This window comes from Zingiber officinale, chromosome 3A (assembly GCF_018446385.1).
Source record: "Zingiber officinale cultivar Zhangliang chromosome 3A, Zo_v1.1, whole genome shotgun sequence".
Taxonomy (NCBI): Eukaryota; Viridiplantae; Streptophyta; class Magnoliopsida; order Zingiberales; family Zingiberaceae; genus Zingiber; species Zingiber officinale.
The window spans coordinates 98,464,450-98,486,644 of NC_055990.1; the positions used below are offsets into that span (position 1 = coordinate 98,464,450).

Here is a 22,195-nt window from a genome sequence, read left to right on the forward strand (position 1 = left end):
ATTTGGCTATTATTTATCAAATATTAATAGAAATTAATATTTTAAAACTCGGCCTTAATAAGAATTAATATTTTAAGATTAGGCCTTTAAATGTATATAAATTATATTTTTAAATTTAGGCCTTTAAATGTATATAAATTATATTTTGAATTTATCAAATAAGTGAATCAAAGAAAAAAAATATACTTTTAAAATTAATTGAATAAAATCCTAACATTTAAATTATCAAAATAACAATTATTATTAAATCATGTATTATAAATTTCAGCGGTAGATTTTTGTATCAAGATAAACTCCAAAATTTTGCATCAGTGATACAAAATAGCTTTCTGATTCATAAAATATGAAAATAAATAAATTCTAAAAAAAAAGAATTTGGACTACCTCAAGAAATCACTAGCTAATTACATTTCAGAATAACGTTGCTACAAAAAAAAAATCTGGTTTATGTACACAATATTAGCATGATCTACATACAACACAAAATTAGTCTTCAATTGAACCGATTTTGTTCTGGTTTGATGTAGCTAAAATTGCAATGGTTTGATGCAATAAGTCGGTTCAGATGAATCAATGACAAGCAAAATCGAACCGATTTTGTTCCGGTTGAAAATGCAAAATTGCCAACCTATATAGGCCTTCGGTTTACCACACGCACCTCTGGTTATAAGCGCTCGGTCGAAGTGAGACTAGATTGTTCGTCTTGGAACTCGGATGAAGGTTCAGCACATTCGATGGCGCCTTGTGCATCCTGTGCTTCATCTTCTTCTTCTTCTTCTTCTTCTTCAACCCAATACTTCTCGAGCATCCTAACAGCCTTCGCATATATCTGACTGTTTTCATGCTGCTGCAGATCCTCAATCTTTTCTAATCCCTCGCATTCATCAATGAACTGAGCATACCGATTTAGTCCACATTTATCGAGCCCCTTCTCCATCGCTCCAGCCTTGAGTATATTATCGAGTCCTTGAAGGCATACCATCACAATTTGGGGGTCTGGACAGACAAGAAGATTACATAAAACCTCGATGCACCCCTGACTCACCAAATACCTGCAAGATTTTGTCTCAAACTTTTAAAATGCATTTGTGGTGAATCTGTAAGATCTTTGCAGTAACTCTATTCACTTGCAAAAGTAAATTTGTCTTCAAGTGAAAAGACGAACAAAAATATAGTGAAAAACTTGGTGTACTATAAGCTTACTGAATTTGAAGATTAGAACCCCTATTAGTCGCATTTGATAAAGCCCATGCAGCCTCTTTCTTGATGTCAAATTCCGCATGTCGCAATAGATGAACTAGAGGACCGATAATATTTGCATCGATAACGGCCTATGGTAATTGAAAGATAATTTAATAATCAAACAAGCTATTCTGAAACAATACAATATACCAACAGAACGGAAAGGGATAGATTTGATAAAATGTTGCGATACATTTGAATTTTTTTTAAAGGTTACAATAGAGTTTAAAGGTTACTATATAACCGATAGTACTGTGAGCTTTTTACCTGAATTTGAGCTTGATTCCCTGCTGTGATGTTGGAAATGACCCAGCAAATTTCCCATTTAATGTTCTTTCTGTTATTTTCTGAAAGAAGTTGGAACAAGAAAGGAAGAGCGCCCCTATCTATAACAACCTGTGAATTCGATAAAAACGTATTTTCAACATTAAAATCGGTAGACATTCTCTATAGCCAACAATCATTGGTAGTATAAGAAAGTATAGGACCGTGATTCGTTAAATTAAATCGAAACCTAGGTCAGTTTTCGTATAGTAAATCCAAAAATTAACATTCACCTGAGTTTGCAGATCATCTCCTATAATGATATTGCCGATTGCCCTAAGTGCAAAGTCAACAACTTGACATGATGGATGCCTGCAGGATGTATACAGCATGGAGCTTATTGTTAAGGCTAAATGAAAACATAACAGGATTGACAAAAAAAAAATTGTGGGCAAGAATGTTTTACGACAAAAGATCCACTAGTCGAGGACAAACATCTGCCTCTATGACAGCTTGAATTTTTTCACTTGTCCCATCAGCAATGCTACCCAAGGTTCGACAGGCAGATACTATAATACTTTCATCCGATGAAAACATAAGGTGCTGAAGTACCTGAATAGCTGGTTTTGTCTAACAAAGACACCAAAAGAAGAACTATGAGGTATGTACGATGATACTCAAGAACCTACGCATTGAGACATCAAGGAAAATTTCTCACATGTTCCAGTGCTGCAGGTGGAATCCCACAGCATAAATTGGATAATGTCCATGTGGCAATTCTTAGCAACGACATTTTAGAATGTTCGTTGAATAGGGTCACTAAAGATAGGAGCCCTCCATGAGTAAGAATAAGATCCCTAGCACTTGTTGAATCACCAGCTATGTTAGCAAGTGCCCACACCGCCTGTTGAATTTAGAATAAAAAGGAATATTGTTAAATATTTTTGAATGATAATATGATTTAAGATTCAAAAAGGTCAGAAATAATCGCAAAGGCTAGCAAAGATAGCATGAACCTGCTCTCTAAGATCCTCTATTGGAGAATTGAGAAGCTGTATTAACATTGGAATTGCACCATTTTCGATGACGACTTGTGTATGCTCGGAGGTTCCAGAAGCTATATTGGTTAGTACCCAAGCAGCCTCAAGCTACAAAGGGAAGACAACATTAAGCTTTTTGGTCAACATCACAAGGCTTTCTCCTTACAAAAATAAAAATATTATGCCCTACAGAAATCACCTGCAATGGTGGATTATCATATCGTGAAAGAAATTCCACAAAACGTGGAACAACACCAGCCTCAATGACTTCTTTAACTGGAGGGCTGTGTTCTACAAGAAGTTCAAGAAATATGGATAACCTTGCTTGTTTCTTAATTCATGCAATCATGCAAATTTCAACTAAAATTGTTTCAATAGAAATAACAATCATACCCAATGATAGCATCATCCTGAATTCACTAGTTGCTTCTAATTGCGCGGTGGGATTTTCAGACCACACTTCCTGAGTTATTCTTTGCAGGTTTTCCGACTAGCATGGAGAACATATATCTATCTTAGAATAGAAACAAAACTTTTTGGCTGGGCACTCGAGTTGTTCCAATCAAATATCAGTTAACAAGTATGATTTCATCTAGTAATCACACAAGTTTAGCATGAAAGTTTTGATCTACATACAAACTTATTGCCAGAAGATTCTCCTAACAAGCTTCTCAAATTCGTGGAAAATATCAATCAACTATTAACTAGTAAAAACAAAATATCTTCACTTATAATGCTCACTTATGAGTTAGTAGAAGAGAGACACCTACCCTCCTACTAAAACAGTTGTCAAATAAGTTGATTTTATGGATTAATTCAATGAAATCAACCTCAAAAAATTGAGAAGTAGTAACACTTAGAAACCAGCCAATTACTGACTCAAATACCAGTCAACACAATCTTTTGGTAGATTCATGTAGTATGGCACTGTCTTGGTACTGCTATAGGCTAGCAACAAGTATCACCAAGATTTCAGGTTCCTATTAACTAGAGATAATCCAGACCAAGAATGCATGTGGTTTATGCATAAAAGAAAACAACTCTTGTTATGTGCTTGTAATGCCTCCAAAGAAAACTACTCTTGCTATGTGGTGTATGCATAAAAGAACCATGTGTCTCAACAAGAAGCCACTGTAAAATCATGCATCTACTCATCCTTCTCACATTATCGTCCTGTACGTTCCAGCAACATATCCCATCATTCACCAACCCAGGTATAGTTTGTCAGTTTCAGTACAATCGTTTAGTGAACTTCTGTAGATAGATAGTTAAGCTAGAAGAAATTCAGAAGGATACGAGCAAAGATTGGTCATTACAAGAACTAGAAAAATGGCGAACGGCTATGAGGAGAGGATTTGAAGGGGACAGATAATAAGACGAGGCTAGAATTCTTGAGCTGTGTAAGAAAATCAAGATCAAACTATAATCACATCAAACCAAGCTCGAGAGCACCTTAGTGTCGACCCACGCCGAAGCGAGCGCGGGAGACTCGTTCGACGCGTGATGAGAGGCCTGTACGCGCTCCGGCCTCCTCTTCTTGACGAGGATGTCCTCTCGCTTGACCTTCCTGATCTCCACCAGGTTCCGCTCCCGCCGCCGCCACCCCACGACGACGTCCACTCCGGCCTTGTACGACTTCCTCCGCGCCGTGGCCTGATTCCCGGGCCGTAGCGTCATCGTGGTCCTCCGATCGGAGTCCAGTATCTCCAGCGATGGATCGAACGGAGAAGTCTAGGGTTTTGGGATTTCCCTCGAATGGCAACTGTCCGTCTCTCTTCCAGTTACGAAACGAGGCTCTTTGAAGATCCATTTAAACGAATTTGAAAACAAGTGATTTCCATCAGTAAATTAACGGTCGAGGTCTGTTCCTCTCGCATCCAACGGTCATTCATGGATCTTCATACAAAAATATTATAAAAGATCTCTTCCTCGTGTTAGTTTCCTCCTTCTTCTGCTTGCTATGAAATTGTTCTAGTCGTGGATGTTGTTGGTTTGCAAGAAAGTTCCGAAATGGGCAATGGCAGATCCAGAACGGCTGCTATGAGTTACAATTGTCACGCCGATCAGAGCTGTTTCCCTCTTTCTTTCACATTTTCCAACCTAAGACGTGATCCTTGAGTACAAGGAAAGAAAATCCATTGTTTTGAATGAAAAACAACAGGAGACAATTTGATTCGAGACCAAAATTTATACCTATCCTTTCTAATTTTTTTTTAGTTAGCATCAGTTATTGAATTCACTGATTATCAAAATAAATCGGGAAGGGAAGTGTTAATGAAGGACGGTCAAGGTTATTACATCTACTTCTTATTAGAGAGAAAATCATCTACTGTACCATAACTAAGATTCGAACTATATCTATCCTTTCTTTAATTTTATGTCAAGTAAGCTGTTTGATTAGTAAACAAGATATTAAGGATCAAAGTAGATATTAAGAATCAAAATCGCTCTATGCTTTGCTAGTTAAAGTCTTGTGGCAAATTCAGACAAATAGAACGCACTGCGGATCAAGTAGATCCATCGCACTACCTAAGCAGATTAAACCTTTGGACCTGGTATGGCTAAGTATGCAAACTCAAGCTCTTTTAGATACGGGACGATACTTAGTGGCCGGACACAATTAGCAGTCAACAGTATACCCGTGAGAGTAGTACCTCACAATCAGTTAACTATTGTATCCTGAGAAATAGACGAATTGAAAAAATCTCGAAGCACAGTCGGAGATGGGCGAATTGTTTCAAGGAAACTGTATTCATCGTAGATCTCGCTCCGTGTCCCTCGCTCGGCCATTCTACCCACTCGGGTTGCTATGCTTTTAGGTCGCTCTGTCTTCTACTGTTAGACTGCTCTACTGGGTCAGTCACTAGGGCTGCTTTGCCCGTTCGACAGTACTACTCGGTCGGTCACTCAGCCTGATCTGCAACTCGCCGCTCTGCTCACTCGACTGCTCTGTTCCACTCAGCCTGATCAACCACACTGTTGTACTGCTCATCCAGACATTGTGCCCTCTCGCTCACTCTATTCGCTCGGTCGATTTGTTAGCTCTGCCACTTGTCTACTTTGCCTCATGGCTCGCTCTACTTGTTCGGTCACTTTGCTCGCTCGGTCACTGTGCAATCTGTATTCAGCAGTTGACAGAAATCAGTTCCTGCTGACAATTTAAGATTATCTACTTAAGTTATCTTGACAAATAAATTAATTTAATTCAGTATAATTTAAATTCGACTAATTCTTTCAAATCTGCCGTAGATTGTCGTGGGGTTATTATCCCTTGTGTATAAATTTGTGTCTACCAAGTTACAACTTGGTAGTCATAAAATTACTTTCGTAAGAAATTGTGTCGATCACGTTCCAATTTAGTTTACACACTATGGAGTTTTTGTCTATTGAACCATATCGACTCGATTGACACACGAGTTTGAAATGAGTTTTGAAGTCACCCTTGTAGTGGTTCTATTACTCTCTTTCATTGTGCATGAGTGCTAAATGAAGCATGAGGGTTGAAGTCGAATTCTTTTGGATAAAACTCTTCTCTCCTTTGTGGTTTCTTTCTCTCATCTGAGGATAGGTGAGCCTTATATAGTTATATTGCGAGTGAAATGTTAGTTACAGTCAATTATAGTGCACCTCTTTAGTCTCAGCGGCTAAGGCGTATGCTCAGAAAGTCGAGTCCTAAAAAATTATGGACTAATACGGTAGGGAAGAGTTATCCGCAGCCAAATCATACAAAAAGTTTCCCTATTCCTTTACATAATCTCAATTATCTTAATCTGACTATCGAAATACTATATTTAGAAAAAATTTAAAATTAAATATACATTTAAACTCTTTCTTTATCAAATACATCGACACTCGCGCACAAATACTTAGAGCGAATATTTGATATTCTTATGTTGTAACAACAAAGCCATACACTCGTGCATTATCAACTTGTTGTAGATGGATTCTAATATCGCACATTCTGATATAGAAAATTTATACTTTAAGACAATACTTTCCTTCTTTGAGAGGACTTTGATAAGTAAATCATATCGAATAACACAAGACAGTAGCATTTCCTTCTGTCAGTCCTTTCTCCGTAAGGATGAAACTCAGAGATGAAAATTAATAGTTGATCAAGAAAAACAACTAGCAAGAAACATACAAAGCTTATACACAAACAAGAGCCAAACCCTAATTGCCAAACATCAATTACATAACAGTCATTCACAGCAGTTTCAGACATTTACTACATGGCAAAAGTCCACACACAACTAGAACATGAATAGCACACTTGGTACACGATGAAATAAGTGTAAGCTGACAGACGAAGCTCCGAAGCACTAGTCTAATCTGCGGAGGAATGATTCCGAACTGAATTGTGCTTCGAAAATAAACCACAAGGTTTAAGGATTGTTTCTGGTCTCCAAGGTATGCACATGGGCATAAGAAAGCATGATAGACACTAATGCACAACACAGGACAAAACACCAAACAGCAAGCTCAATACAAGTTTAATGGGTGGCGACTAACTATGGAGCAGGACTATGATACCGAAGCAGACCAACGGGGACACACTGGAATACCACACGACAAGTTCTGAAATAGAAGTCTAAAGTATGGAGACAGACTTCTGCTAAAGATAACAGGTGAGGATTTATAGCACACTTCTAAGCAACTAGAAGACTTGAATGGAGGCAAACTGTGGTGATACACTACACTGGTTCAGTCTCGAAATGTGTCGGCTGCAGTAGAGACCGAGCAAGGCAACTGCCAAGGCTTAGTCAATGTTTCGGGCATCTCAGGAATGTCCATGGAAACCCCGCAGACTTCCTGAAAGATCCGAAGCAATGAGTTCGTCGACCGTAGCCTCTCTGTTAGCTCGCTTATTTGAGCCCTGAGGGTGGCGTTCTCTGCATCCACCTTCTCAAAATGTTGGGTCACTACATTGATCTGCACCTCAGCCTTGCTGTTTTGGCTTTTGATAGCGGCCACTTCCTTCACCAGATCTTCCAATTTCTGCTGCTTCTTCATCCGAGATCGCCTTGCAGACTCCCTGTTCGAGAGCATCCTCTTTCTCTTCCTCTCATCGATGACAAGCTGTACAGAGGAATCTCCAGAGCTCAAATCTTGATGGACCGGCGAGCAAGGCATGGTTTTTCACGAGGGGTTGAGTTAGCACTCAAAGGATCAACAATTAGAACGGAAAAAATCGGATTTTCCCCCCTTCAAAGTGTGTAACAAACAACGAGATCTACTTCATGAGAAGACGTAAAACCAGAAGAGGAACACCACTGAGAAGGACTGGAGGAAGCAGATCCGAAGAACAGCGAGATTCATATGGGGCTAGATGATGGTTTTCTGCTCAATCGAGCGACAAAACATCGAGATTAAGCCGGCTAAATTTTAATGAGATGACATACAAATATTGAGGAACAGCGAGGGCGAGGCAAGATAAGATCGGATTTAGCGCCGCCTCAAAAGGAAATCAACCCTAAAAGATCAGATTTGGGGATAGATCTCCAAAGGGAAAAATGGATTCAACCAAAAGCTAACAGGAAGTAGTAGGATAATGCTGAATAACCCAAGAAAAGCAACAAATGACGGCGATATCAGATTTTGCAACTCAGAGACCACCTCGCAAACGAAATCAAGCCTAAAAGATCAGATTTGTGGATAGATTTGCAAAGAAAACCTGGATTCAACCGCAAGCTAACAGGAAGTAGATGAATAATGCCGAATAATCAAAGAAAAGCGCCAAATGCCGGCAAGGTCAGATTTTGCACCTCAGGTACCACCTCGAAAACAAAATCAACCCCAGAAGATCAGATTTGGCGCTTGATTTGCAAAGAACAACTGGATTCAACAGAAAACTTACCAACATTTGGGAAAAATAAGGAAGAGAAAAAAAGGGAAAAGGAGAGAAATGAGGAGCCTTATCTGAGGAAAGAAAACGACAGATCGCTCGATCGCAAGGGGATAGGCGGAGTGGTAGGCGGTGATGAGAGGCCATAAACGGGCCTTTTATAGAGAAAGAGGAACATTCTGGCAATATGCGAGTGAATTTTAAGAGTTACTACAAAAAAAATATTTCGGGTGAGTTATATTTAAGTAAGAAGTAAAATGATTGATATTTTTTAAACGATTTTAATTAATATCTCAAAATAAGAACACAATTTAAAAATTACTAACTTCTATTTTTTAAAAGAAAAATTATTTTCTATAAAACAATAATCATCATATTTTTTTTAAAAAAAATAACACCTACTAATAACCAATTATTACTATTTTAAATATATATATCGTAAAAACATAAAGAGTATCCATTCACTTCCTCATCAATCTAATTTCAAATAAGTTCGAACAACATAATTTGCAAAGCCCAATTCAAACCATTTAGTTCGAACAAATTCACACTCTTTATTCTTAAATCAAATCAAGAGGGAGGAAAATCAATAAGTTAACTCGATATCGACATCAATTCGATCAGTCTCTCCATCGATAGCCACAACTCGGATTGCAACAGACGAAGAAGAGGGTCATCCCTTCCTCTCCCCTACTCGTAGCCTGTTGAAAGTTTAGGTTTGCATGTCAGTAGCTGAAACAGAACTCGCATTTGCTTACTGTCTGAAGATGAGTCGCTAAGAGGAACTTGTAAATCAAAATACCTGGAAGAAAACAGCCTCTGGATGACCACATACGGCACACTTGACGGCCTTGGTACGCGGAAGAGTAGGGTCAGCGGCCACATCCTGCAAAATCTGCGTTTGTTCGCCTACCTCGTGAGCTATCACATTCCGATATACGCAGTTGTTATCGGCAACCTCCTGAGTAACATAGTAAGCAAGTATATTTCACAGTGGAAAACAACCTAAAGATAAAAAGTAACATCGACTTGAAGAAGAGACACCATATGGTGTTGTGCAGACACAAAGTAGTAGTTTGTCCTATAGTTCTTTTAAAGAACCAACAATTCAATGAAATGTACCAAGTCGGTTAAAAAATATATTGTAGTATTTATTCTTTGTTCCTCTCCGACATTTGCGAAATTCCACTTTATTTAGTAGGTTTTGTTCCTCAACAACAAAAGCGATATATAGTATTGATTCTTTGTTTTGTCACAAAATTTCACTTGTAAGAGATTTATCAAGTTTTTCAAGCGTGCGAGCAGAAGAGACTATTCCAATTATTGTTAGGAGCCGATCTCACTAGCCCGCATTCAATGAGATTTCACTAAAGGACATAAATCAAACACTCGTCAATGAGTCCTACCTCATTTCTGTTTTCCTAACTAATTCTTATTAGCTTACTAATTTGATTGACTATTTCTACAAAACAAGAAGAATGTGAGGTTTAGGAGGAGAGGAATTCACCAAATAAGTCGATATACATTTCGAAACAACAGAAATCACTCCTGAGTTTATGTGAACACAGAATCAAGAAAGAAAAAGGAAGATAACATCGAGAATAGCCGATACATAATGAGTCGACTCAAGATCTCCCTTACAACTTCAACATAATCTTCCATGGAAGAGAAACATTTCAAAGAGTTGCTCATTTTTCAATCCGAGATCTACATGACTTATGTAACTGGGCAAGACATAACAAGCTTAAAAATTATCATGAATGAACATAATAAAATCGGTATTATCCACGAAGCAACTAAATGAAACAACGAAGGCACCAACACTATTCCACCCAATCGTTCGTTGACTATTCACTTCCCTAGGTATCTCTACTCATGCAGGACCTCCCGGTAGGGGTGGGCAATAAATCGATTAAACTGAATTAACCAACTGAATTTGAAGTTCAGTTCGGTTAATCGGAAATTCATTTTTTTTTTAAATATTGGTTTTCTTAATTTATTCAGTTCAGTTTCAGTTTTAAATTTCATAAATCAGTTTAACCTACTAAATTGAAACATCGTCAGTAATTTGACTGATATATCTGAATCGGGCTACATAACTCCGCAACTCTACTGATAAATAAGACTGATTTAATTATCTAATATCAGTTGATTGATCGGTCAATTTGGTAACCGACCAAATTAACCGATTTTATATCAATTCAGTTTGTTCGGTTTTGACGATAAATTTCGGTCAGTTCGGTTTGTCCAAAAGAGTTTGGTTTAATCAATTTTGGCTCGGTTTTGAATCAACACTCACCCCTACCTCTCAGAAAAATGGAAGTGTCTCCAGAATGGGCTAATTGCAGTGAGGCTTCACTAGCATCACCTCCTCTTATCACCAAAATGATAACTTAGGGGCCTTAGCTATTGATCCAATTTGTTTTCCTCTCGCGATGAAGCTTATCCCCAATCAACTCATTACTCGACTTTGATCCCTCCTCCACCCCTACCTCCTTTATCACTAAGGCTAGATCCTCATCAACAAAGCTCATCTCCCATCATCTTATTAGGCCTTTGTTAGTGATTTTGATTATCTCTCACACACGAACAAGCTTCTCCTTCTTCCACCTATACCTCCTCGATCACTAAGCAAATCATTCATCCCTCGCAACAATGAAGCTTATCCCGCATAGTCTCGCTAGCTAATTTAGACCTCAAAAAAGGTAACAAAGGTATGCAAACGTTATTGATCGGGCTCAACACTCGAGCTCAAAGGTAGAAGAGTGCTTCACTATTTATCCTCTTATCTCCTATGTATTCCTTAGAAAAATAACTGGAACAAGTTCTCAACAGCAATTCTTTCAGTAACTTAATCTAGATCAAAACCCTAAATTCACACCCAAAATCTCAAATCTTCCACCCCAAATTACTGGAACAAACCTAAAAGATTAAGCTTGAAGAAAGGCGAGAGAAACCTGGTGATCGCAGTTGCGACAGGCAAAGAGAAGAATCTTTTGCTCTCTGTCTTCCCTCGGATACAGAATGTTGTTGCTGAGAAAAACAAGCGCGAGAAAGGAAAAAAAAATTAGGGTTTTGGAAGATGGTGATGAAGTAGAAGATGAGGAAGGAAGTGGAAGAGCTCACCATTCGCGGCAGAACTTCATGGCACTCATGGCGGAGGCAGCGGCGTTTGTTTACTTGAGCTGGCGGTGGAGAGTGGAGAAGCTGAATGGAAGGGGAAGAGTTCCTTCATGCATGTGGAGGGTGATCTTTACTCATCCAGCCGTCAGATTTGTTTTGTTTTTTTTTTCAAAATCTCGACTGTTCATTAGCAAATTGCAACATTGAGAGAGATTTGATGGTCAAAACTGGATCTTTTGCATTGATTTATGGGAAGAAGATTCTAAACAATTTTGTTCAAATTTATTTATTATTATTATTATTAAAAACATCCTTTTTAAAAAATATGTCAAAATAATATTTTATTTATAATTTTTTACAAAATAGTTTTTATTCGTAATCGATCAAAGCAGCTTCAAAATAAAAAACACAGGTGTTTTTGAACGGATGAGAATTATTTCGATGAAATTATTTTATCATATACAAACAATAATAATAAAATAATAATTAAGTCTTATCCTACCAACTTAGATTGATTATATAAACTTTTTAACGTTATTGAACTCTATGTTTTATTATATTACTATTTATATTTAAATAAATTTTATCTTATTTTATTATTACTAACTAAGTTTTTTTTGTATTCTTTTTCCTTGTTTGATATGTGTGTTTGTCATAGTTTTACATCTCCTAATTGGAGTATTTACATGTCTTTCAGAGTTTTTCCTCAATAGATGCAACTCTTGTTGGATCGTAAAGTTCGTTAGAGGAGGGAAGGGGGGTAAATAGCGATTGTTAAAACTTAATTGAGTAAGCAGCGGGATCAGAAAAATTGAAGCAACGCTAACGAATCAATTTTACTTGCTTCAGAGCATTCGTCGACTCCTACTCCAACGTCCGCACGTAAGAGTGCTTTTGTTGGACAATCACTAATAATTCGCAAAAGTATTACACAATTTTAGTATAAGAATTATAAAGAATTCCGACAACAAGGAAAATGAAACTGAGTTGTAGGTTGTCGGAGGAGCTTCGCAGCGTCACAAGAGTGTCTTTGGAGCAGCGCGCAAGAGAGCAATAGTAGAAGAAGTTGTTTTTGACTCTTGGTGGAAGACTGCTTATATAAGCATTTCTGGGTGCCCGGATCCCTTCCGGGCGCTTGGACTATGGCGTCGACCCAGTCAATCAGCGTGCTCCACATTTGCTACGAGATAGAATTTTGCATTCCGGACGCTTGGACCCCTTTTTCCAGCAAAGCTTTTTCCTGCAAGAAAAAGATTAGTATGAGGCAATAAATATTATACTACCCTACAAAACCAAAGTTAGCACAATTTATAAAAGTAGAGTAGTAATTAGATTCTGTCTCCTCGAGACCAGAATCTAGTCAAGATCTTAACTTAGATTTTCGAAATGGATCTAAATTAGATCGACGCCTACTGTTCCCTCAAACTGGGAACACGTCCTCACCAAGTCACTCCCCTCTAGTGACTTAACTTACTGTTTTACCAGACATCCGGTTAGCCCGTCGATCTGTTTGGACTTCGTGCCAGCTATCCGATCGGCCTGTTGACCTAGCTGGACTTCGTGTCAGATATCTAGTCAGTCCGTCGACCTATCTAGACTTCGTACCAGCTATCCGATCAGTCTGCCGATCTATCTGGATTTCTTGCTAGATATCAGGTCAACCCGTCGACCTATCTGGACTTCTCTTGCACACTTAGTTAACTTGTTAGATCACAATAAACCTAACTTAACTTACTTTGTCATTCATCAAAACATGAGCTCGACCGTTAGTGCAACCTGCACCAACAATCTCCTCTTTTTCGATGCAATGACAACCTAGGTTAAGTTAGGAAAAAAATAATATGAAAAAAATGATACGATTTTTAAGTTAGTCATGTTTTAATGTTATATCTTTGGTATTTTGCTAACTTAAATTACCTAACCCTCCCCCTTTGATATTCATCAAAAACAAATAGAAATAAACAATTCATTGAAAAATTTACCAAGTAAATTAATAAAAAAAAATACTTATTGTTAACTTATAAAATAAGTTAATTAACTTGAAGAATTTTTTGAAGATATCTTATAAAGTGATAAAAGTCAAAACTTTAAATATAAATTTTGAAATTGTTTTAAAGATATCTTATATTTTTAAAGAAATTTTGAAATTGTTTTCAAAATCGCTAAATTTTTAAAATGTAAGCTTTTTAAAAAAAGTTGATAACTTTAAATATTAAAAAATTTGGAATTATTTTGAATTTACTAACTCTTCATGAGGTTTTCAAAAGAAAAGATTTTTACATAAATAAATTTGAAATCTTTGAAAATATAAATAAAAAATATTTTGAAAATAATTTGATAAACCAAAAATTGAAACTTTGAAAAAGATATAAGGAATGTTTTCAAAAATAAATGAAATGGTAAAACTTAGGTTTTCAAAACTGTTTTTTTTTAAACTTGAAGAGTTTTCCAACTGATTTTTTAAAAGTCATTTTTTAAAATACTTTTGAAGTTTTTTTTAAAAATTTTACAACTTTGAAAATGCTAATAAAAAATGGAGTAGTTTTTAAAAATATATTAAAGTTATTAATCATCCCCGTGAACCTGAGTGTCCTTAACTGTCTAACCATTTGTTACTTACTAACTATCAGAAGATAGCATTTTTCACTTGGTTAGTCAAGTTAAGTTAATTTATTCAGTTAGTGTTTGACTAAGTTGAAAAACTTAACCTGATTACGGTTAGTTTGATTTTTAACGCCCATACTTGTATTGATGTACTAATATAAACATCTTAAGTTCAGACAATCTACCTATGCATCTTACCCCTTTCTAACTTTAGCAATACACAAACAAGGTAGTCCTAGTGTGTTGGTGAGATGCTCAAGTTCTAGACCTATAGGAGCATGCTTTCTAAGGGTTTGATCTAGACTAAGGCTAAAAGTAATTTTACCCAAGAATTTTAAATAATTTTTGAAAATAATTTTGAAAGTAGTAGTCCTATTCTATTAAGCACATTCCTAATTGTCGACGTAAGTTACTAAATTCACTTTTAGGGAGAGGTTTAGTGAATATGTCAGCTAGGTTTGACTTGGACTCAATGTATTTGAGTTCAATGTCACCTTTAGTGACATGATCCCTGTTAAAGTGATGTCTAATTTCGATGTGTTTAGTTCTTGAATAATGCACAGAATTTTTGGTCAAATTAATTGAACTAACATTATCAATTAGTACTTTTATATTTGTAAAATTTAAATTGAAGTTTTTTAAAGTGTGCATCATCCACAATAACTAGACAACACATTCTCCTATAGCTATATATTCTACCTCAGTAGTAGATAAGGTAACACAGTGTTGCTTTTTACTAAACTAGTTGACAAGTGATGAACCAAGTAGCTGACACCTACCACTTGTATTTTTACAGTCTAGTTTACAACTAGCATAGTCTGAGTCAGAGTAGCCTATGAGTTCAAAATTGGGTGTTCTAGGATACCAAATTCCTACATTTAATATTCCTTTGAGTTATCTAAAGATTCTTTTGACATTGGTCAAATGTGATTCTTTAGCACAGGTTTAGTATCTAGCACACATACTAACTGCAAATAAAATATCAAGTTGACTTGCAGTTAAGTATAGAAGGCTACCTATGACACTCCTATAGTATTTTAGGTCAATTGGTTTTCCATTTGGGTCATCATTTAAGGTTGTGTTAGTTGCCATAGGTGTCTTTATTTCTTTAATATTTTCCATTCCAAATTTTTTAAGTAGTTCCTTAATATATTTTTGTTGATAAATGTAATTACCTTTATTTGTTTGTTTAATTTGTAACCCTAAAAAATAAGTTAATTTTCCTATTAGGCTCATTTCAAATTCTTGTTCAATTAGGGTTATAAATTCTTGTAAAAATTCTGAGTTGGTTGATCCAAAGTTTATATCATCTACATATACTTGAACTATAAAAATATCTTGGTTGATTGATTTGACAAATAGAGTTAGGTCAATTTGTCCTTGCTTGAACCCTTTGGAAATTAGGTAAGAGGTTAACCTTTCATACCATGCTCTAGGTGCTTGTTTAAGACCATATAAGACTTTCTTGAGTTTAAATACATGGTCAGGATGATCTAAACTCTCAAACCCATGTGGTTGACCTACATAAACTTCCTCTTTTATTAGCCCATTTAAAAAGACGGATTTTACATCTATTTGGTAAAATTTAAATCCTTTATAGGTTGCATAGCTAAGTAGCATTCTTATGGATTCTAGTCTAGCTACTGGGGCATATGTTTCATTATAGTCAAGTCCTCTACTTGACTAAACCCTTTAGCAACTAGTCTAGCATTGTTTCTAATAATCTCTCCATTTTCACTTAATTTATTTATGAATACCCATTTTATTTCTATTATCTTTTTATTTTTAGGTGGTGGTACTAAGTCCCAAACTTCATTTCTCTCAAATTGGGCTAATTCTTCTTGCATAGCTATGATCTAGTCTGGGTCAAGTAAGGATTCAACTATTATTTTGGGTCCAATTTTTGGGATTAGAGATATTTGACTTAAGTTTCTGAAGGATGACCTAGTTTGAACTTTTAGGTCTAGGTCACCCGTTATTTAGTTAATTGGATGATTTGGGTTGACTCTTATAGTTCTAGCAGGTTCATTCACTTGAGGTTGATTTTCTTCTTCTTGACCTAGATTTTCACTGGCTCCCTCTTGACTAGTGTTACTTTGAACAAAATCAATTGGTTGAATCTGAGTTTGTTCTAAGTTTTGGTTGAACTCTTCAAATTTTACATTTGAGGTTTCTTCAACTCTTAGTGTAACTTTATAATATATTCTATAACCTCTACTATTTAATGAGTATCCTACAAAGATCTCATTTTCTATTTTTGATGTAAATTTTTCTAAGTGTTCTCTTATATTTAGTATGTAGGCTGGACATCGAAATACTTTAAAGTATTCAATATTATGTTGTATATTATAATATATTTCAAATAAAGTTTTATTATGAGTTTTATTTATTGTGGTTTAGTTTTGTACATAGCAGGTTGTGCTAACAGCTTCTGCCCAAAAGTATTTTGGTAGGTTATATTCATTTAGCATTGTCCTAGAGGCTTCATGTAAGGTTCTGCTCTTTCTTTCTACTATTCCATTTTGTTGAGGTGTTTTAGGACATGAAAATTCATGATGGTAACCGTTTTCAAGACAGAATTGGTTAAAGTTATGATTTTTAAATTCACCATTGTCACTTCTAATTCTTTTAATTTTTAGATCATTTTCATTTTCAACTTGTTTGCAAAAAATTAGTAAAGATTTTAAATATTTTATCTTTATTTTTTAAGAATTTTATCCAGGTGAACATAGAGTAGTCATCTATTATTACTAGGCAGTATAGACTACCATTTATTGATTTGACCCCATGGAAATCAAATAGATCTAAGCGCAATAGTTCTAGTATTGAATTTGTTTGAAGTTGATTAATTGATTTATGAGTAGATTTTATTTGTTTTTCTTGTTGACAAGTACTACACATTGTTGGGTCTAAGTTAGGTAATTTTGGTAGACCTCTAACTAATCCATTTAATTTAGTTAGATTTCTAAAGTTTGTGTGTGACATTATTCTATGTCATAACCATGTTTCTTCTTTTTGTGTTAATTAACACGTGAGAAAGAAGTTAGGTTAATTGCATAGATATTGTTCTTTCTAAACCCTTTTAGGTTTATAGTAGGGTTATCTAGGTTGTTAATTAAACATTTAAAGGAAAGAAACCTAACTTTAAATCCAGAATCACACAGTTGACTTATACTAAGAAGATTGTATTTGAGTTTTTCAACAAGTAATACTTTCTCAATAATGAAATCAGTTTTGAGTTCAATATTACCTATCCCAATTACCTTGAGTTTGTTAGTGCAATATCCCTCAGGTCAAGGCTGACCTGGTTGACCAAGCTTGAGTCTTGGTTTGGGTTTCGATGTTTGACAATACAAGACTTCGATGATATGGACAAGTGCAGGTGCAGTTGTTCATTTGGGGAGATTGTTTGGTGCAATTCCCCTCTGATCAGGGTCTGATCAGTTTGGTTGGAGAAGAGTCAAGTAGGTCAAGGTTGATTAGATACTTAACTGGGAAGTCCTAACTGGGATGTTAGGAAGAATGAAAATCCTGGTGAGTGAAGCCAGGTGAAAATCCTAGTGAGTGAAGCTAGGTGAAAGACCTAGTGAGTGAAGCTAGGCAGAGTGAAAGTCTTGGTGAGTGAAGCCAGGCAGAAGAAAATCCTAGTGAGTGAAGCTAGGTGAAAGTCCTAGTGAGTGAAACTAGGCAGAAGAAAATCCTAGTGAGTGAAGCCAGGTGAAAATCCTAGTGAGTGAAGCTAGGTGAAAGTCCTGGTGAGTGAAGCCAGGCAGAAGAGAAGTCCTAGTGAGTGAAGCTAGGCAGAATGGAAGTCCTGGTGAGTGAAGCCAGGCACGGGGGGAAATCCAGATGGGTCAAGGTTGATCAAACATCTGGTGAAAGTCCAAGTAGGTCAAGGGAGTGACCGGATACTTGACATGATGAGGAAAAGTCCAAGTGGGTCAAAGGAATTGACCGGACACTTGATGAGGGAGTTCTAGCAGGTCAAGGGTGACCGGATGCTAGGCATGATGAACCAATAGGTCAAGGTTGACCGGATGTTGGTTTGGGGGCTTGGGACTTGGTTTTGGGCAAAAACCAGCAGCTGGATCGATCAGCCGATCGATTGGCTAGAGCCCAATCCATCAGCCGATCGATTGGGGTGTCCTCGCGAGAAGCCTTCATCCTGATCGATCAGTGGATCGATTGGGAGACAATCACGAGCGCACAGTAGCCTGATGGATCGATCAGTCGATCGATTTAGAGGTCCCAATAGATCAATGGATCGATTGGGAAGTTACGATTTGTCGTGACAAGCCCTAGATCGATTAGCCGATCGATCCCGGCAAATTCCCAGAGCATAGAGACGCTCTGGATCAATCCGTTGATCGATCCAAAGCCTCCCCGATCGATTGGGAGCAATCCAATCGATCGGGATCCGACCGTTGGCGTCGTTTATAGCTGCAGGCGTTCGAGAACTTCAGTAGAGCTTACACGATTCATCTCCGATCTTCACCAGTGACTCCATAACATCTCTTGAGGTTCAGATCGCTAGTTCTTGAAGGATCTTGAAGAGACATCCAAGTCAAGAGGCGAGAACACAAGAAGAAGGAAAAGCTAGGGTTAGGGTTTTTAGCTGTAAAACCTATAAGATTTATTGTATTTGTTGTTCCCTTTGTGTTCTTCTTGTATTGAGAGATTGTAGGGCTTCTCCGCCTTTGGTAGTTACCATAAAGGAGTGTTATTCATAGTGGAGGGTGTGTGAGTATGTGAATCCTTGGATTAGTCACCTCCTTTGGAGGTGGATACCAAGTAAATCTACTTGTTAGCGTTGTGTGAGTTGTTTCTTGTTCATTTCCGCTGCACATCGTTGAAGAAACGAGCAACGCTGACCACGAGCACGCGACGAGCTATTTGTTAGGATCTTTCGTACGGCTAGAGAGGGGGGTGTGAATAGCCGCCCCAAATTCTCGCGTTTCTTCCTACGATTAGGGTTAGCGCAGCGGAAAATACAATGTAGAAACGACAAAGAAAGAGATCAAACCTCAACGCATCGATGTAACGAGGTTCGGAGATGAAACTCCTACTCCTCGGCGTGTCCGTAAGGTGGACGAGCCCTATCAATCCGTCGGTGGATGAGTCCCCGGAAAACCGGCTAAATCAAACACTCCTTCTGGGTGGAGAAACCTCGCCACAAAGTCTCTTGCAACAGCAAGATAAGTGTACAAGAAATACAACAAGAAGCAAGAACAATAAGAATGTAAAAACACACACTATCTTGCCTTCGACTGGTTTCCGTTGACGAAGCAGCAACTTCACGGAACGATAGCAGCAGCTGACCAGCCGGGGAAGCTCACACGAAGCTTCACGAAGTAGAGAGCTCAGCAAAGCTCAAGCACAGCAAGAAGCAGGGGCAAAGAGAAGAAGAAGAAGAAGTTCAACAGTAGCTTCTCAACCTCTTTTATAACCTGCGAAGAAGGCGAAGAAACTAGCCGTTGCGTCGCAGCGTAGAACTCTGATCGGCCGTGGACCGATCGGAAGAGGCCTTTGCTTGGTCACGATTGGTCCACGCATCGATCAGAACTTCCCGATCGGTCGGGGACCGATCGGAAGAAGCTTTGTTCCGTCGATCGGTCCATGGACCGATCAGAATCCTGATCGGTCCATAGACCGATCAGAACTCTGATCGGCGGGGACCGATCAGTTGATCGGTCCCCGACCGATCAGCCCCTCGCGCCGCTCTGCTCGGCTTGATCGACTCGATCGGTCACCGGACCTATCGATTATCACACGATGCTCGATAGCGATCGGTCACCGCACCGATCGAATATTCATGATCACCGGATCGATCACCGGATCGATCCACTCATGGTTTTCGCCCAAACCAAGTTCAAACCAACATCCGGTCAATCTTGACTGTTGGTACATCATGCTTAGCATCCGGTCAGTCCCTTGACTGCTAAGACTCTCCACAAGTGTCCGGTCAATCCTTTGACCCACTTGGACTTTCCTCTTCGTGCCAAGTATCCGATCACTCCCTTGATCTACTTGGACTTCCCAACACCGGATGTCCGATCACCCTTGATCCATCTGGATTTTCCCCCCGGCTTCACTCACGGGACTTTCACCTAGCTTCACTCACTAGGGTTTTCACCGGCTTCACTCACCAGATTCCAACTGCCTGGCTTCACTCACCGGACTTTCAAACTGCCTGCTTCACTCACCGGGACTTTCCAATGCCCAGCTTCACTCACCAGGACTTCCACTTTCACCTAGCTTCACTCACTAGGATTTTCACCGGCTTCACTCACCATTTCCATCTGCTGGCTTCACTCACCGGACTTCCCACCGCCTGGCTTCACTCACCGGACTTTCCCACGCTCGGCTTCACTCACCAGGACTTCTCCTCTGCCGCTCACCTTCACTCACGGACTTTCCACACGCCTAACATCCAGTTAGGACTTTCCCACTGCCTGGCTTCACTCACCAGGACTTTCCCTCGTGCCAAGCTCCTGCTTGGACTTCTCCGTCAAGTCTCCATACTTGGACTTTTCCGCCAAGTCTCCATACTTGGACTTTTCCGTGCCAAGTCTCCATACTTGGACTTTTCGCATGCCAAGCTCCTGGACCTTTCCCTTTCCAGCCAAGTCTCCATACTTGGACTTTTCAGGTCAACCAGGTCAACCTTGACCTACGGTTACACCAATAATCTCCCAAACATCTATTCTTGTCCCATATCAAGAATAGAACTCCCTCACGAGTGTCAAACATCAACATGCAACTCAACTAGGTCAACCTTGACCTAAAGTTGCATCAACAATCTTCCCAAGTCAAACATCAAAATACAACTCGAGTCAAGTCAACTTGAGTCGGGTCAACCAGGTCAACCTTGACCTAAGGTTGCACCAACAATCTCCCCCTTTTTGATGTTTGACAAAATCATAATCAAGTTAGGTTAACCCGATAACCTAACTTAGGTTTTCCAACCATCTTCCAATGTCCAATGTTCTTTCCTTGAACATTCTCCCCTTAGGTTAACCCGATAACCTAACTTGGGTTCTCCAATAATTCTCCCCCTTTTTGACACACATCAAAAAGAATTCCAATGTTCTTCCTCGAACATTCCTTGACATTCTTCCCCTAGCTTAGGTTAAACCGATAACCTAACTTGGGTTCTCCAATAACTCTCCAATGAGCACTCTCCCCTTTTTGACACACATCAAAAAGAAAAAGGAGAGTATCAAGGTCAAGAGTTTCTTCCTAATGAAAGTCCCATACCTTTCATTGAAACTCTTAATTTCCCCCTTGATACTAAACTCAACAATCAACTTAGTGATAATCCCATATCACTAATCCTTAAAAATCTTAAGGAGTAAAAACTCCCCCTAAAAGCCAACTCCCCCTTGACCATTGCACCAACAATGTCTTTGGGAGTTCCAAACCTTTAGAAATCTACAAAACCCAACTTCCTGAAATTTCAGACCAACAATGAAATCGAATCGACGCTCGATCGGTCCCACCGATCGAAACCCATGGATCGGTCCCCCGATCGAGCCTTCACCGATCGCACCCGTGCCATCGAACCTCTGGATCGGTCTGCGGACCGATCCATGCCACCGATCGGTCCGCACCGATCAGACTTTCCCGGATCGGTCCCCGCACCGATCCGGACTCTGATAGGCGATTTCAAATTTCCTTCCGAAATTCGAAACTCCTAGAGAATTCAGAAAATTCGAAAAATGTGAAATTTCGAGGATACATTCCTCATAACATATACTACCATGGAAAAATAGTTTTCTATGAAAGTAGTTTCCATTTTTCAATCTTGATACAAAGTTCAAAAACTTTGAAAAGTTCAAGTTTAACTCAACTTTGTATCACAATGTTCAATGATGAATGCTATCACTAGGAAAGCTTCATCAAGGTTTTCAAATCAATTTTAAATTGCTTTTAAAACCATTTGAATTTAGGACCATAATCTTAGGGCTATATGCACATAACTTGTACACAAGCTTTCCCTATGATCCTCCATATCTTGAATTAGGCTCATCTAGGTACAAGAACTATGCACCTTGATCCTAATTCATGATCCTAATAT

The 22,195-nt window shown here is 38.2% G+C and overlaps 3 protein-coding genes across 3 annotated transcripts; all 3 read right to left on the reverse strand.

Annotated features, from left to right (window-relative positions):
- Positions 1-381: 381 nt before the first annotated feature.
- On the reverse strand, positions 382-4,364 carry LOC122052149 (importin subunit alpha-1b-like). The gene is made up of 10 exons (XM_042613540.1): positions 3,999-4,364; positions 2,940-3,036; positions 2,746-2,837; positions 2,523-2,654; positions 2,225-2,410; positions 1,973-2,136; positions 1,800-1,878; positions 1,510-1,638; positions 1,204-1,331; positions 382-1,052 (listed from the first exon to the last, which is right to left on the reverse strand). The coding sequence occupies exons 1-10, from the start codon at positions 4,221-4,223 to the stop codon at positions 665-667; spliced, it is 1,620 nt and encodes a 539-aa protein (XP_042469474.1). The 5' UTR covers positions 4,224-4,364; the 3' UTR covers positions 382-664.
- A 2,261-nt stretch (positions 4,365-6,625) lies between these two features.
- Positions 6,626-8,530, reverse strand: LOC122052150 (bZIP transcription factor 53-like). Its single transcript, XM_042613541.1, has one exon. The coding sequence runs from the start codon at positions 7,677-7,679 to the stop codon at positions 7,251-7,253; it is 429 nt and encodes a 142-aa protein (XP_042469475.1). The 5' UTR covers positions 7,680-8,530; the 3' UTR covers positions 6,626-7,250.
- Positions 8,531-8,825: 295 nt separating this feature from the next.
- Positions 8,826-11,629, reverse strand: LOC122052151 (DNA-directed RNA polymerases II, IV and V subunit 9A-like). The gene is made up of 4 exons (XM_042613542.1): positions 11,518-11,629; positions 11,349-11,424; positions 9,194-9,352; positions 8,826-9,092 (listed from the first exon to the last, which is right to left on the reverse strand). The coding sequence occupies exons 1-4, from the start codon at positions 11,544-11,546 to the stop codon at positions 9,012-9,014; spliced, it is 345 nt and encodes a 114-aa protein (XP_042469476.1). The 5' UTR covers positions 11,547-11,629; the 3' UTR covers positions 8,826-9,011.
- Positions 11,630-22,195: the final 10,566 nt, after the last annotated feature.